The sequence below is a fragment of the Andrographis paniculata genome, unplaced genomic scaffold, assembly GCF_009805555.1.
Source record: "Andrographis paniculata isolate CXL003 unplaced genomic scaffold, ASM980555v1 Contig37END, whole genome shotgun sequence".
In the NCBI taxonomy this organism is placed as follows: Eukaryota; Viridiplantae; Streptophyta; class Magnoliopsida; order Lamiales; family Acanthaceae; genus Andrographis; species Andrographis paniculata.
In genome coordinates this window covers 1,032,180-1,049,595 of record NW_026137570.1, presented here as the reverse complement: position 1 = coordinate 1,049,595, position 17,416 = coordinate 1,032,180, and the positions used below count along the sequence as shown (strand labels likewise).

Genomic DNA, 17,416 nt, shown 5'->3' with positions numbered 1-17,416 from the left:
ACATATATATATATATATGTATTCTGCAAGCATGTTGGTAATGGAATAAGTTATCTGGTGATGCTAACATGTGGGAACAAATGGTAAAAATAATATCATGTTGTTTCCATAATGTCAGCTCCGATGTTGAATGACGTGGGCTCCGGGCTAAAGTTATTAATCAAGGCAAGCAGGCGGTGCCACTACAACCTTATCTTTGGGCAGTCCAGAAAATGGCCGAATTGAGTCATTTTGATGGCTCTAATATGTTCATCCAATATGCATTTCTTCATTTTCTCCACCTCGTTATGAAAACATAGTACTGCAAATCAGATGATAACCTATTTGTATTCTTTCCCCGATTTGTAAATAAATACCACCAGTTCACATTACTCGAACAATAAAAAAAAACTAAAATATGCAACTTTCGGGTAACTAAAGAAAATGTACATCTACAAAATTAACAAAATCACAAATTAAATAAATAAAATAATCCAAAATTGGTGCCAAAATAAAACACTCAACTCGGTGTATCTGGGCAAATATATGAACGATTTCAAATCCGATTAACAAATAAAACTACATCGATCACTTAGGGCTTCTCAACACCAAACCAATGCATACAAACACAGGACCAAGACTTACACCTCAAATAATCGAACAAACTAAGGTATAATATCAAGGTCAACAAATCAAAACTTCTCTACAGATCTTACTTCTTCGAGCTTGTCTTGGGGGATGGGAGCGGTCAACTGTTTTCTTCACATTTTTGCACCGAATCGGTTGTTACTTAATTGCCGGAGGTTCGAGAGCATCGGTTTGCCTAGAGATTGAAGAAAAAGGGTTTAAAATCGGTGTGAGGGGAGTTATGAGAGGTTTCTTGCCTTTACCCTTATTAAATCGTGAATTAATTGTTTTTTTTTTTTTAATTCACAAAAAGAAAATGTATGCGATTTTTAACTAAAAGTATATAAGGTTACAATAGAGGTAGAGTGGGAAGTAATATAGGTATATATTACAAAATTTGAAATATTGATCAACCTATTTCGAATACATGTTGCGTATATAATGGTGATTGAGGGAAAAATACACATTGGGGAGCTATAACAAACCTAATTCATAAAGTATGGACTGCAGAACAAACCTAATTCATAAAGTAGGGACTGCAGAACAAACCTAATTCATAAAGTAGGGACTGCAGAGTAACTAATTTCTAATAGGACTGAATTTTATATTTGTCTGAGAGGGATTTTAATCCAAGTTTCCCTAAATTTTATTGTGAAGAGTTTTGGCTTTGGTGGGTTGTTTGTGGGGTTTTTAGAACATAATTGTATGGTTTTTGGGTTTTTTTATTTTTTTTAAATCATGGGCATGGTAGGTTTCTACTTAAATTTTTTTTATTTGAATTTTATTTAAATAATACTATCATGCACAAAGTAAATGTTTACTTTTGATTTAAAAAATAATATTATTTTAATTATAGTAAATAGTTAAAAATAGTATAATGATATTTTTTTTTGTGTAAAAAGTAACGATACGATGAAATATTTACTTTACTTTGTAATAGGACGTTTGTATACTTGCAATTTGGATGGAGAGAACAGTATTTTTTATGATACTATAATGTAAGAAAAGTTAATATAAAAGTTTATTAGAGTTGGTTTGTTTTGTGTTTGGTACGAGAGTTTTGGTACAAAAAAAATTTTTGTACTTTGTATAAAATGATTGTAGGTAATATATAAATAATAAACGTAATACTATATTAATTTTTTTTCGGAATATGAATAGGATAATTTGACAAAAATGGCACACTCTGAATTAAATAATACTATGTATTTTTAAAAAAAATATATGTTCATTTTGGATAGAAGTTTTAATGCGAAGTGTTTTTTTTTTGTTATTTTATGATAATTATGTAAAAAGTGATTTTACTTAAACATATATATATATATAATTTGAGGTTAATTGGACGGATGCGAATTTGGATCAATAATTTGATTTACGAATTTAATAATAAATATATTGGATTATAATTAATTATTTCATCAGTTTAAAAAATCCAATTGGACACAATTTTAATAATTAAAAAAAAAAAAAAAAAAAAAAAAAAAGGACAATCAAATCAACCTAAAGTATTGGCGCGTGTGAGCATTGCTTTACGATGTAATTGGGGCACGTGTGAGCCTAAGTGCATATATTGAGCACCGCGTGGTCGGTATCACGTGTCACCTATTTTAAACTCTCTCTTTATTACTATTGGGGCAGCATATTCCAAAATGTAAGCTACGCTACCAAACCGGAAGGAAGGAAGGGCCCCAAAGGCTTCACAGTCTCATTTCTTCTTACCGAAAGCGCATTTCTCTGCCATTTTTCTCGATTTTGCTTTCAGGAACACCGACGAAGTAAGTTTTCTTTCTTCTTCTCGAATTTTATTGTTTTCAGAGGTTGTGTTTTTTGTGATTCGAGTGGTTTTGCTTTTTCTGATTGATGCTTTATGTGATTGATTGATTGTGACTGGTGGATGTTTTAGAAGAGTTACTGGAAATTATGGAACTGTTGGATCGATGAATTGTACAGAATACAAATAATTTCATTTTATTTATTTATTTATTGGTTGCTGAGACTGCGTGATTGTTTGTGTTATTCTTTTTCTTTCGTGAATTGTTCGTGCTGTTTGTTTTGGATCGGGTTGTGTTCAATTGTTGTTTTTAACTTTCATGGTGTTAAAGAGATAGTTAAAATAGATATTATTTCCTGATCATTGATTGAATTAGTTTGTGAGGGAATATGCAATATTGAGTTAATTGATTCCAAAGGATGTCATAATGATGAGATGCAGATACTATGGTTCACAGAAGGTGATGTTCAAATGGAGGATCAATCCATGAAAATCAGCTAAATATTCTAAAAATGAGCTAGGTTATCATTTCACTGTTACGCTTATTTGATTTCTTTGTGATAATTTCTGCATTTTTCTTCTTGTTGTAATATTTGCAATTTTCAGATTTATTTATAGTCAGTAGTTTGCATATTATCATACCTTGAAATTACTGGAAAGAGTGCACAATAGCTTTTAAACTTTGATGTTTAATATGTTTGCAGGTTATTAGATTTTGATTATGTTTATTTAATGTTTGCATTCATGCTAGCTAGTTCTTCTGGTAGATTTAACTATACGAGATTTAATGAATATAAAATTTTTGCTTATTCAGTGTAATGGAGACAGCATGTTTCACCCAAAAGAGCCTAGACTCTCGGTTAAGTATTTTATCACTTTTGTGATTTCATTTTCTTTGTCCAGAAACTAAATATCACCTGTTCACCTTGTAGCTATTACCAATTCATTAAAATGGAATACTTGTTAGGTTTTATATGAATGAATCTTTATGATTTATACTTGGTTCTTGATGCCGCAAACACCCCTGCCTTCCAATGCTGAAAATCCAAATTTATTTAGTTTGAAACATTCTTTCAATGGTATATTGTTTGTCTGAGATGAAAATGCATTATCTGTCACATATGAAAACTACTTATATTGAATCTGCATATTCTTGCAGGTTCAGAGAATATCTTTTTCTTATTTTAAGATGATTCTGGCAACAGGTTCCTGTTCCTTCACAGAAATTGAGAAGCTCCATCTTGGTTTTCTGAACTTGAATCCGTCGAACTTTCCCTAATCATTTAACTACTGCCATTAACTGAAGAGATATGATTGCTTACTCTTTCTTATGATTTCTATTTTTAATCTTGCTTGATCCTCGAATTAGTTCAGCTTGCCTTATAAAGCTTTTAGTGGCCAACATTTGGCTCTTAAGGTGGTCACATGGCCAGTTCTGCCAACAAAAAAAATGTACCTAAAAGCCTTTCAAGTTCATCTGGCCTTAAATCTTTTGTGAACCGGTCTCAACCTTTAAGACCAACAACATCACATAAGTGGGAAATTGGTAAAGGTGCTGGCAGCCAGGTGGCATCATTTCTTATTAAAACTATAGCATTGGAGAGCATTAGAAGATTCTCACGATCAAAATGTCCCTTGCTCTGGAGTGGGTTGCAAGGTTTGCAAGTACTTTGTTATCCACCACTCAATTGGCTTCAGTGCTGGAAACCATTTGGATTCTTGATTAAAAGAATGCAGGTAGTTATTCAATTCAAGATTCGATTCATTTTGCACAATTGAACTTGACATGCTATTCATGGGCTTGGTGTTCAACTTTTGTATTTTGTTTTTATACATATATGCATATTGTGTGGGGGGTATGCAGAAACCCTCTTGAGTGCATAGTAGCACAATTAAAACAATTAGCTCTTGTTTCTCCTGTTTGAGACGAGAGTTTCTTTAGAATCACATGTCTATTGTAGATGCTTTAAATACTTATTTTATTCTCAATTCTATCCAATTTGTTTCATTCCTTCTTTCCAGGCATTTTCCCATCCAATATAATTACCTGGATAGTTTCAAAACTTTTCTAATACTTTGTTGCATGTCAGTGTTGCTTCTTTTGTTTTGGAAAGCCTGTCTATAATGAATGAGGCTGTTCAGTTTCCACCAGCTATAAGATTTGGTGTTCCTTGTTTCTTGTGCCCACTGCCCACAATCTCTTTTTATCTGGAATCACATATTAGAGAGTAGTTGGAAGTTTTTTTTATTTAACGTCAGATATTTGTTAATTTCTTTCTTCTATGAATATTTTAAATATCAGCAAACATGTCTGTTGCTCCCTTTTGTTGTTCATTTCATTTTAGTGCAGGTTGAACATTTCTGTCTTTTCTTGGCTTACATTTTGAAGAATTTCGTTTTCAGTTGATATCTCGCCCATTATTGGTTCTCTCCGTTGTGGATGCTTTATCTGATCATTCAGACTGCAGCAAATTGCCCTCGAATCATACTGAAAATTCACCAAGTGATGATGAACCGCAATTGGGCTCCTTATCTCCCTCGAGTTCCCTAATTCTCCATCCTAATCCGAGCACTGTGTATGCAGAGTTGAACTTTATTTATTTTCCAGTCATTTTCAGAAAGAAAGACTAAACCATGCTTATTTGAATTGCATTTTAGAATTTTCAGAACATTGGAAATCTCTAATTTTCATCCTCTTCTAATATTTCTTCTCTATCATTTTTTTCTTTCACTGTACAGGAATGATCATCCAGAAGGCCTTTTGTCAATTGACTGGTTGGACCAGCTTCATAAAGAACTGGAAATTCAGGGGATCTCGTTGCCAGAAAGGTAAATATTTTGCACTTGTATTATAAGATATATATATATATAATGATGTAAAAATTAGAGAGACATTTATTAAATTCAATGTGGGTCATTATTGCTGCTCCGCTTGTGCATTATGTCATTTTCGGCATTTCTTCGAACTAATTCCCTAGTAATCTATCCCACCTTGTCAATTGTTAGGGACTTAACCTTTTTGCTCAGTTTGATCATCCATATGAATAGGTTTTCCAATATCACAAACATCTGCTTTCTTTCCAACTGAAGTGTATGCATAGGTGTATTTTTTGGTGCCCCTTCTTTCATGGAGTATGACGGAATTAATATTGTACAGACTTAACAGAGAGGAACTTCAGAGATTCTATGGAGCTGCCAATGGTGATATGTCTAATTTTCTATCATCTGTGAAAAAAACAATCAGCTGGAGGGAGACATACCGAATTCTCTCTGAAGAAGAACTTGAAATTTGGTCGAATGTGGTCTTCTGGCATGGGTTGGATGTGAAGCATCGACCCTGTCTCATTATCCGTCTTGGCATGGGTTGCCGCCTGCCATCTTGTAATAGGCCACAGTTTGTTCAGGCAATTGGTAAGCTCAACTCCTCTGATTATTCCATGATATATTTTCAATTTCTTATATATGATTTTTCAGAAGTGTCTTCAGTGTTAGCGATTTTACATGTGATATGATGTAGTGTCTGCACCAGTGTGCATCTTGTCCTTTTTTTTTCTCAGGAAATGGAAAATCAAAACAACTTAGATATGTTACTTGGCACTTAGCTCGAGTTCTTGATTCACTTTGAACCCATCTGGCATTACTGTGTGGCTACTGACCCTCTTTCATATTAAACTATGTAATTTAGTGGTATAACTTAAATCTAATAGCATAGTTTCATATATAAACTTTTACCTCTTTCAATTTGTATTTGGTCTCGGCTGGTGGGTATCAAAGATGTATGTTTCATAAATACTTGAGACAACATGCCGTTTCTTTGCTCAAGTTTAGCTCTTTTGGTTGTTGAGATCATCAACATAGATGCTAAACCTAAAATGGGATTCTCAACTAACGAGCATTTATAAGTGAAGTATCTCAGGTGGAATACGGTGTTCTTCATTTGGTGAGTGGCGAAAATCCTCAAATTACAGTTTTGGTGGATTGCCATGGCGTGTCCCCCTTGAGATTTCCAATGCAATCGCTGCGATACTGCTGTAATATTTTCCAAGATCACTTTCCTAATGTTTTGGGCTGTTTGATTATCATACGGCTTCCCTCAGTCGTCCGTGTTATTGCCCAAACATTTATACAAGTAAGCATCCCACACACACACACACACACACACACATACACATACATACATATATATAACCTGTGTTTTCATTAACGCAGGTTCTCAAACCAACCACCAAGCGAAAACTGAGGATCGAAGGCGTGACATACAAAAAGTTTCTGTCGGAGTTTTTTCAAGCAGTCCCGTCATATCTCGGCGGGCAATGCACTTGCACAGGGTGCACTAAACTTATCATCACAGGTATTCAGGACCCAATCTTGCAAAAACAAACCAGTACTCAGGACCCTGGTTCAGACATTGCCAGTCGCGACGGTTTCCCATTGGGGCCGGAAACTTATCAACAATACTACGGCATGACAGACAATTATTGGGACCAAAAATTACGGGCTGCAGTAATTGTGATTCTCATTTTCGGGGCACTGATTGCTCTTGCCGCGGGACTATGGGATCCTGAAACCCGGCCAACTTTACTTCGGTGATGTCTGATGCTCGGAGGCGCCCATCGAGGTAATTACTTATCCGTAGTCATAAAAATTCCTTTTGTAGTTTATCGTGAGTAGAGTTTTATGTCCTGGTAATTGGTGTTTACTTGGATATATATATATATATATGTGTGTGTGTGTTTATACTGCCTGTGTTTGTGGTGTTTAAATGGTGAAATTCGTGTTAGTATATAAACAGGCATGCAACACTTAAGCTTAATAGCTTTTATATATCTGGTTTGAGGTTAGATTATATATATATGCATTTATGTTTATGCTTTCGCTTTCTGTGTGAAACGTGCATTTGTTGTTATAATATTCTTTGCAATTTGCTCTTTTCAAATTTTCTTTTATGTTTTTTGCACCTTAGGTTGTGTATATTTATATTTTAGGGTTAGGTTATGCTTATAGATGATAGATCAACATTCTTCATTACGTTTTTGCGTTGGGGGTACTTCAAAAAATGTGTACTCAAGTTTCATAAAATAATTTGAAAATAATAATAATTAATTAATTAATTAATTAATGTGATGTTTAGTGAGAACAATATATATTTGTGAACTAAGTCCACTCAACCCAACCCCATTGAGTCAGCCCAACAGAATTTTGGTTAGGCGATGGCTCATTCATTTGCCTGTTCATCTCTCACGGTCATAAGTCCAACATCTTTCAGGACTTCTTGCAAATTTATATTTGTTATAGGTTGGCGTGGTATATCGGAAGACTTATATTTGTTATATATATTTTTTAAAATTTGGTCGGATCTGGCGCTTTAGGCAAATACATTGCGGGTAGGATCCAAATACATTTAGGTTTGAGTATATTTATGTCCACAATACCCTATTTATTCAATAATATACATTAGGATAGGATTTCGGATCAAGCTATATTCGACCGATACCTTACTCACTATTATTCCTATCGAAGATTTTACCTAGTATACAGTTGTAGAGTAGTTATGAAATTTTATTTGAGTAATAATAATAAATAAATATAATAGAGCATATTAAGGATATGAATTGGGTTTTAGGGTTTAGGGTTCCCAAGCCCAAATCAAACCTTGAATCTAAATGAGAATTGGACTCGTCAAACATTGGCCCGAGCCAACAAAGTTGAATTGTTGACAATTATCAGCCTTTGAAAAATCTCATGTCAGCATTACTTGGAAGTAGAACTTTCTTATAAATAATATTAAAGAGGAGGAGTAAGTTTACCAAATCTACCAAAAGACCATTCATGAACATATTTAGAATGTCATCTAGAAGATGGAAACTTGACCCAAAATCTTATCAATCTGGCAAATGCAAGGGTTCGGTCACTCTGGTCATTCAAAAATTCTTCACCAAATCACTCTGGTCAAAGAAACTCCCTAGACTAGAGTAAGTCTCTCGAGAAAGAGTTGAAAAATCATCAATGATGCACAAAAGAAAACTTACACTACACGTACACATACAAATAGAAGCTCTAAAAAGGAAAATAAAAATGAGACAAATACATGATAGTCCTCCCTCCCCTCCATCAGCATAACAATAATACTATTATACTCGTGGAGTGGAGGACAATAATTTGTGAAATTTTTAGTTAATGCTTCCAATGACTAATGACAGTTATTGGAGCAGGCCAACTAACTTCCCACCCAAACGAACAACTGGATAAAGTAGTTCATTGTTGTCAGAGAATAAATATTAAATATCCATTTATTGGACTCAAATATGGGGTCGATAGGATCAAATAGTATTTTTATGTAACATTACATAAAAATACACAAGGGATTTCACAGTTGACACAAAATTATCATCACGATTCTCACTGTCATTACATTTCGACTGCAATTATTTCAGACACGAAAAGTTAAAAAATTACCAAGCATATTGATCAAGTGCTAAGTGCTGAATGAAAATTTTCAGCACCACTACTCCGATTACAAAAAGGCATTTGGTAGGGTTTATTAAGTTACTTTTGTTTGGATTTAGATTTTAGATTTGAATAGTAAAAAAAAATTGAATTAAAATAATTATATAATGTGATAAATATGTATTAACTTGATATTTGAATATAAAATTAATTTTTAATTTATATGAAAATATATATATATAATTTAATGTTTTTGAAAATAAAAATAATAAATAGTAAAAAATTAGTAAAATTTTCTGAAAGAACGTTAATTGCAGCTAAAATACACATTATAATCGATATACACAATATTGACATTAAACTAACAAGTATTGTGTTACTTGTACATACCATTATGAGCATGTATTGTATATACTATTACAATGTGCTGTGATTTGATATTATATATTATATTGTATTAACAAGTGATGTATACCAAAATTAAAAGTAACATGTGCAATATATTATTTGTAATTTTCCTATATTAACAGTACTATATTGTGCTAGAATCAAATCTAACATGTGCTGTGCGGTTGTACTGTATATTATTCGCCACCAACAATTAACATAACATAATCACACAAAAAAAATAAAAAAGAAATCCAGAATCAAATTTACAGTGGCTTTCCACTGGAGAAAAGCTTACAATGTCCTGTTTTTTTCTCTTGTTTTTTTGGCATACAAATGGGCAATAATTCCAAGCTGTTCTTCCAATATATGGAACAAATCAAAAAGCCAAAAACTGGAGATTAAATAAAAACAGTTGAGCGGTGAAACTGATGAAGAAGCAAATTATATAAAAACCAAATATTGGCACAACACATAATTTACACACGAGGAACAAAGAAAGTAGAGCTCAACAAATAACTCAGTATACGAAGACATAAATAAAAGTTGAAAGAAAGAAAGCAAGCAAGCAAGAAACACATATCAACCCCTACCATTATTTCCGTGGCGTTGGTTTCTGAAGTATCCAAGCAATTGCTGAGCCTGCAAGATCAGTAGATCCATATTTACTACGACGAACAAATGATGTGCAATGGAGAATAATGCACGTCGTGTTTGGTAACAAACACATTTTTGAAACAGATAATCTACCGAATATAATTCACTTTCTTGCATGTACATAGAAATTTCAACAATCCAGATAATACTATTAAGCATTCATTGCCGTCTATTTAAATTCATATTTATACTTAGTCATGCCCTTTAACCAAATACCCCAACATCACAAAACTAATCATCCAACTTATGGAAGCACAGCATTTTAATCGTTAAAAAGTACTTTCTATCAAATCATTTGTTACCTCCGTCGCACCTAAATAGCCTCACTTTCTATTCAAAATTATATCACTTAAATAGCTCTTTTCCATCCATAGTTTATATACAATTTGATCGCTTTGTGTTTTTTCAACGGCACAATTCCCCCATAAACATTACTATCAAGAAAAAATATATTATATACTTACATTAACACAATATATATAAAATATACAGTTTATCAACTCATAAAAAGTCAATAATTCAACAAAATATTACTTTTATATTATTAACAAAATTCTCCATACTTACCATAAAAAAACAAATTCTCCCATGACACACCCTATAAGTCTCCACCCAACTATCAATTCATCCTCACTCTTACCTCTATTTACCCAAATTTCATCCACGCTTCACACTCTACCCCACTAAATCCAAGGGTATTTTAGACTTTTTCATCTTGTATAAACTCACTCACCAATATAAGTACTTAATTTCCTTACTCTACTACAAAATTCTTTTAGAAACAATTCAGGTGGGATGGACGTAGTATATTATATACTCCCTCCGTCCCGGCTATCGTGTCCCTTTACTGTAAACACGGGAATTTAAGAAGAATATAATTAGTAAATAATTAAAAATGTATTAGTAAAAATAATTATTGTATAATAAAAATAATTTTAGATTAAAATAAATAATTAGTCTAATTAAAATTAAAAAAATTACAAATTTAGAAATTTAAAATGAGATTCAAGTGTATAATTCTTTTCCAAAAAAGAAAAGTGACAAGCGGAAATGAAAAAGTGGATACGATAAGTGGGACGGAGGGAATATTTCAAATAATTTCACTATTCTCTACTATTCAAAAAAAAAAAAAAAAAACAGCATAGGGTTTGTTTGGCTTTGATTCGAAGCCATTTTTTCTACTAGTTAGCCCATAAGATTCTATTTCATCTCACAAACAAGCCATATCAAAATTTTAAATAAAAACACAAACCACAGGCTCAGATTGCTTAAAGAATAAATCTAAAGAAAATTTACCTTTTCTCGGGCTCTTGGGGTGCCTGACTGGGACAATGCCACTAGAGGAGGAACTGCACCTTCCTGAAGGACTATATGGCAATATCGATTGCTATTAGTACACAGCTGCAGAAGGGCAGCCGCAGCGTTCTCCTTACCCCTTCCCGACCCGAGTTCCACAACCTCAACCAGGACAGGGATTCCTCCTTCTTGTCCAATCGCCACACGGCCCTCATGAATAGTGGAAAGATTCGATAATACGGCAACTGCCTTGTCGACCATACCAAAAGCAGGGTCCATTAACTCAACCAGGTGCTTCACAGCACCTGCCTGCACAATCCGTGCCTTATTCTCGTGATTAATTGACAGATTGAATAAAGCCGTAGCAGCGTCTTTTTTGCCTCTAGGAGTTCCGTTCCCCAATAAATCGACCAAAGGCTTAATTGCGCCCGACCTGCCGATCTTGATTTTATTCTCTTCGATCACCGAAAGACTGAATAGAGTAGCTGCAGCATTCTCCCGTGCTTCAGGGCTTCCCGTCTCGAGCACATGAATCAAAGGATCGATAGCCTCGGCATTCGCAATGGCGTTTTTGTTGTTGTCGTTGATCGATAGGTTGAGAAGTCCAGTAACGGAATTCTCCTGTACTATCGGATCTGTCGAGCGGAGAAGATTAACCAACAGGCTAACAGCCCCACAATTCGCAATTATTATGCGGTTGTCCATGTTATGCTTCGCTAGCAGCCTGATTTCATATGCAGCCTTTCTCTGCACTTCGAACGAATTGCTCTTAAGGTCCTCGACCAGCTGTTTAACTTGGCTTTCAACTTCTAGAAGCTCAGCCCTCATTTCGACAGTAGGAGAAGAAACTATTCTTGGAGCAAATCCCGACGACCTCCGCCAAAATGAATTTCCCCGAGCTCTTGGATCGAGCCTATACGGGAAATCAGGCTCTCTATGTGTGACGCCGGGATTGGCAGGGGGTTGCGGCTCAGGGGCAAGCTCCCCCGAGGCATCGCTGACATAGGGATCGGCTTGAGATGCCCGTTCATGGCTGTCTGCTGCTGTTCCTTGCGACAGATTCGAATGAGTGCTGGAGGCAGAATTGGTTCGGTTGTGGCTTTGTGATAACCGTTCATCAGAACCGACAACACCGTTTCGGGATGGGGAAGTCAAGAGTGAACCACTGAGTCTCAAATTTCTCTCTCCTGAGTGATCCGACCTGTCTTCAGAACTTCTCGGTGACACCCTTTCTGTGTCCATAACATTTCCGTTCATGGCAGCCTGTGTCAAAGATTCTTCCGACAATGAACGAGGATGGGACGGAGATGTTCTCTGCCTCTGTGCTGCCACAGATGGAATTGAGCTTCTTAATGGGGAGCCTAAAGACCGTTCTGGTGTTCCGGAACTATTAACCCTTCGAATTCCAACAGACTCGGCATTGGCAAGTAGAGACGAAGGCTGATTTGAGTTGGTAGATCTTGTAGGATCGGGCAGCTTCACATTGTTCGATTCACACCAGTTCGCAATCAGAGCCTTGACAGTGTAGTTTGGAATAAGATTCGTGTGAGCCAGAGGTTGCCGTGTCTTCGGACAAACAGTGTAGCCAAGATCTATCCACTCCTTTATGAAGGCCCGTTCATACGTTTGCCCGGATGCCACAATAACAGGATCTGTCATGAGCTCGAGCGAAAGAGGACAGCAAAAATCCGGAGGAATCGGGACGGGATTGCAGGCTTGGGACTGCTTCATTATAACAAGGAGATCATGCATATGTGTGACTAGAGAAATCATTTGTTCTAAGAACTCGATCTCGGCAATCTTTTCAGCCTGTTCGGCATTTTCTTTAAGCTTCTCAAGTGCAACAGCTTCGATCAAAAGTTCCTGATTTGATTTCAAGCTCAGTCTATCGGCAATCTTAGCCAAGCTCTCTGAGCTGGCTCCAGAACCCTCTGTATGGTCCTTCACAGCTTCCATAATAATAGATGATGTTTCTTCCAATCCCATATGCTTAATCTTCGCTGCACATTGCTGCAGTCAACGGTTACGCAAAAGGGTATTTAATGTTACAATAAGCCCCGTCACCGTAACAACAATAATTCCTATTCATATCTTTGTACAAAAGGGGTAAGGAAATAACTCGTTAGCTATTACCTCCAGTGATGAATTGTCCATTTCTGCCGGGATGCAGTCATCTGAGGAGCTAATTAGCTCAATAATTTGCAAAGCTTGAGCTTGAACCTTCTCCGTAAGTGATTCAACTTGTAAAACCTAATTTCGAGCAAAATTTATCAATCTTTGTAAAGCTAAAAGAATCTAGTAAGTAATGCTAAAGAACAAAGAATAAAGTTATAATGATCCTTCCGATCTGATATTGAATCTCGTTTACTTTTTCTCTACTTCTAAATTAAAAAAAAAAAATCGAAAAACTTACAAAGTAAACTTTACTCATTAGAGGTTGCCAGTTTTCAAATATTTCCCTCAATTCATCAACTGATTGGCAGAGCCCCTTGAATTCTTTCTCAAGGCTTTCATTCGAAGAAAATTCATAGTGAACAATGGCATCCAGAATCTGCTTCAAAAACTTAAGCATCTCTTCAACCTTCTCATAATATTTCCAGGCTGGATCATAAGTTATGCCTTCACACGACGATAATTGTAGAAGACTGGTGATACTTTTTACAAGTGTATTCGACAATGAGATCCCCATCACCTGTCACATAAATACATCCATTAAATATCATTACCAAATCTCTCAAAAACTCCCCTACAAGGGAAACCATTCTAAGCCTATTTTCCGTCAGCGCAATGATGTTCGGATTCAAAAAGTGGCGTAATTGGAAGCAAAAATACAAGGCTATATTAAATTAGCTATTTGTTTTTTCGATTTATTTACTACCCAATCTTTACATTTCCCCATAAAATTTATTCTATTTTCCCAAACAAATTATCACAATCCCACATACTTTTCAAATCGAAATCCAAAACACTCAAAAACTGCATTAACAGTACAAGCCCTTGCCAAGCAATAACATTCAAAGAACTAATCAGAATTCCAGCTATTAAACATCAAATACCATATCACAATTAAACTATCTTCATAACCAAAATTCCAAAAATAAATAAAAATTCTATCCAAACGCAATCCCTAAAACCTCAAAACCCTAAGAACAACATCAAAGTTTTTTTACCCTACAATCAGTCAGCCTTGAGAGACAACAGGATCATCAAACAATCAACTCAGCTTCCGAAATCCAAATCAGCTCCGCTCATTCACGGCTGATCCAATAAGAAAAAACCACTAATCAGACGCCACAACTCCACCCGACCTCTCAATCGACGGCCGCACGCACAACAAAATTGAGACAAAATTACGAGCGAAATGACTGAAATAGTAGATGAAATCGAACCATATGAACTGAAATTGAAGCGTCTGGGCAGAATCAGAGAGGAATTAGGGATTGGACGACTTACCCGACGACGACGGCGACAACCCCAACTGGAAGTCTGGAACTCGGACGCGTCGCGGGTCTATGAACTCGGGTTTTGTGTGTGTTCTTTTTCTGCAAGTACGTCCGGGTTTGGATCACCTGCTCCCGTCTCTACGCGGCATTTATATTTTCATTCATATTTTTCTAAACTAGTAATTAATTATTTATTGCTTATATATCCTTTGGGGTTGTTTTGTAATTTATGACCGTATTTATTGTGCTGAATGGAAAAATTAGTAGTGACTATAAATACACTATTCATGTGTTCATTTTGTACGATAAAATTATAATATATGTATTATTTTAATAAATTATATAATTATACTGATAAAATAATTAATTATTGTATAAGATTATTAATTTGATTTAAAATACTTTTAATTATATGAGAAAATAATAATAATAATTAATATATTATTTAATATCATTTATAAGGGAATAATTTATAATTGTATGGGATAAAATAATATTATTTTCTTTAATTCTCCAAAGTAAATACACACAATAACTACAAATAGTACACAAAATGTTGAACTCAATTATAGATTATATTATATTCTATCATGATATTTAGGGTTTGTTCTATTTGACACAAAATTCGGGTTTATATTATTCAAATTATGCAGTTTTCGAAAAAAAAAAAACAGATATTGGGCGGTTCAAACAGGTGGGGCTCAAACTCGAGACCTATCCAAGACTTTGATATTATATCGGATGTTTAATGACTGTCTCACCTAAAAGTTCGAATTATTAGGAAAATGCAGTTATCGGTCATATATTCGCAAACGGGAGTCCCAACAAGTACATTCATACGACCAAATTATTTCCTTTTTATTTAACAAATATAATTTTATGTCAATTTTTTTTATTTCAAATGTACTGAATACGACCAAATTATTTCCTTTTTATTTAACAAATATAATTTTGTGTCAATTTTTTTATTTCAAATGTACTGAATAAGAAAATCATAATACATAAATTTGTTCGCATGAATGGAAAAATCAGAATGATGTTTATTTCTCAATTCAATTGGTAATCGGACTCTTGGTTTAGACACAATATTCATTAACTATTAGATCATTAGTATTTACTTTAAAGGTTATTATTCAATTGAGACTAATTCATGCAAAAATTAACAAAAAAAAAATAGATATAATACTAATTACTCATTAACAAGGTAGCTCAAATCAGGTGAATAAGTTGTGAAAAAAAACAATTGTTAACCAATTTCTATTATGACTTTAGTTTAATCAACTTTTATGAGGAGTTTGCTACTGAGAATAAAATTATAGAGAAATGATAGTAAAAAATTGAATTGCAGAGAAAAGAAACTGAGTAAGAAATATGAATTAATTATTCTGTTCCGTAAAATATATAATTCAATTGAGAAATTTATATTAAAAAAAATATGCAGCTATTTGAATGGATCGAACAAAAAAAATTATTAATCATATAAAAAAAGTTTTATCGAATAAGAATTTATAAAGAAATATCTTTGTTGATTTTTTAAAAAATTATAAATTAAATGCGATGTGTTTGTAAGATTATATTTTAATAATAGTAAAAATTAAATATTTAAATAATAAAATAAATATAATTAAAAATAAAAATAATTTATTTATCAAGTTCTATTTTTCTGATTGAAACAAACAAGATAAATAAAAATACAAACACTTTTTTGGGGTTATAGGAAGTTTTTTTTTTTTTTTTTTTTTCTTACCCTTTTCTGCTTAAATATGTATTTAATGAAGTTGAACGTATTTTCTGATTGGTCAATTTTGGAACCTGTTTTTAAGAAAATGGAATATATTGTAATGGCAAAGACTTGTATATATATGCCTTTATTAATTGGGTTGAACGCCATTTGACTTTATTCGGTCTTTATGAAAAGTAAATAAATAAATTCATACTCACTTCCTTGAAAAATATAAACTCCCCCGATTTTTATGTAAGTCGTACTATTTCTATATATATAATATACTTATATTCTATCATTTCTTACGAAAAATCAATATTTAAAATAAAACATTACTTTTCTTTCGTTTAACAGTCTCATTTACTTTTTTTGGGTTGATATTTTAATATTAATTATTATATTAAAATATAATACTTATTAAGAAAAAATTGCAAACATATTTCAATTAGTGTATTATAATACTAATTAAAAAATATTTGCATAAAAAATCTATACAAATATATAAATATTTTTAATATTAAGTACAATGACAACGCAAAAGATAAATATGATATTATAAGCTGACGGGGGGAGTATTCTTTTTTTATATCTCATATGAAAAATATACTTAAACTAAAATACCAAATATTATTTGTTAGTATTATATCATAAATACTATAAATATTTATTTAATTATGTATTATATAAATTTTAAATATAAATACAAGTCCAAAAAAGTATGTCAAATAAGTAGGGGAGTATTTTATTTTTTTATAGGTGACAAAATGAGTACATAATATTTTATATGTTGAAGATAAATGACTTATTTCATATTTAATTAATTAATAATAATAAATTATGTTATTATTATTATTTTTTTTAATATAATTAATAATATTTATAATTTTAAAATAAATTGAATATATATAATTAAAAAATTAGAATATATATTAAAATACTTAATATATTTATTCTGTGAGATTTCAATTTTGATCTACTATTTCAATATATATATTGTTCATAAAATATTAAATTAAATTCATATTTTTCATTTATTGTACTATTATATTATAATATAATATTTAAATTTTTAAATATACATTAAAA

At 33.0% G+C, this 17,416-nt stretch overlaps 2 protein-coding genes across 6 annotated transcripts; one reads left to right on the top strand and one right to left on the bottom strand.

Annotated features, from left to right (window-relative positions):
- The first annotated feature begins 2,213 nt into the window (after window positions 1–2,213).
- LOC127250612 (phosphatidylinositol/phosphatidylcholine transfer protein SFH9) lies at window positions 2,214–7,251 on the top strand. 2 transcript variants are annotated; one of them, XM_051273979.1, is made up of 8 exons: window positions 2,231–2,381; window positions 3,192–3,236; window positions 3,537–4,114; window positions 4,781–4,953; window positions 5,117–5,206; window positions 5,535–5,788; window positions 6,286–6,506; window positions 6,587–7,251. In XM_051273979.1, the coding sequence occupies exons 3-8, from the start codon at window positions 3,803–3,805 to the stop codon at window positions 6,965–6,967; spliced, it is 1,431 nt and encodes a 476-aa protein (XP_051129936.1). In that variant the 5' UTR covers window positions 2,231–2,381; window positions 3,192–3,236; window positions 3,537–3,802; the 3' UTR covers window positions 6,968–7,251. The 2 variants fall into 2 exon arrangements, with proteins under 2 accessions (XP_051129935.1, XP_051129936.1); XM_051273978.1 differs by lacking the exon at window positions 3,192–3,236 and having other exon boundaries at window positions 2,214–2,381.
- A 2,383-nt stretch (window positions 7,252–9,634) lies between these two features.
- Window positions 9,635–14,759, bottom strand: LOC127250367 (U-box domain-containing protein 4). Of its 4 annotated transcripts, none has more exons than XM_051273616.1 (6): window positions 14,618–14,759; window positions 14,335–14,422; window positions 13,578–13,856; window positions 13,298–13,414; window positions 11,165–13,174; window positions 9,635–9,853 (listed from the first exon to the last, which is right to left on the bottom strand). In XM_051273616.1, exons 3-6 carry the CDS (start codon window positions 13,851–13,853, stop codon window positions 9,794–9,796), a joined length of 2,463 nt encoding a protein of 820 aa, XP_051129573.1. In that variant the 5' UTR covers window positions 13,854–13,856; window positions 14,335–14,422; window positions 14,618–14,759; the 3' UTR covers window positions 9,635–9,793. The 4 variants fall into 4 exon arrangements, with proteins under 4 accessions (XP_051129573.1, XP_051129575.1, XP_051129574.1 ...); XM_051273618.1 differs by having other exon boundaries at window positions 14,340–14,422; XM_051273617.1 differs by having other exon boundaries at window positions 14,335–14,529; window positions 14,618–14,715.
- Window positions 14,760–17,416: the final 2,657 nt, after the last annotated feature.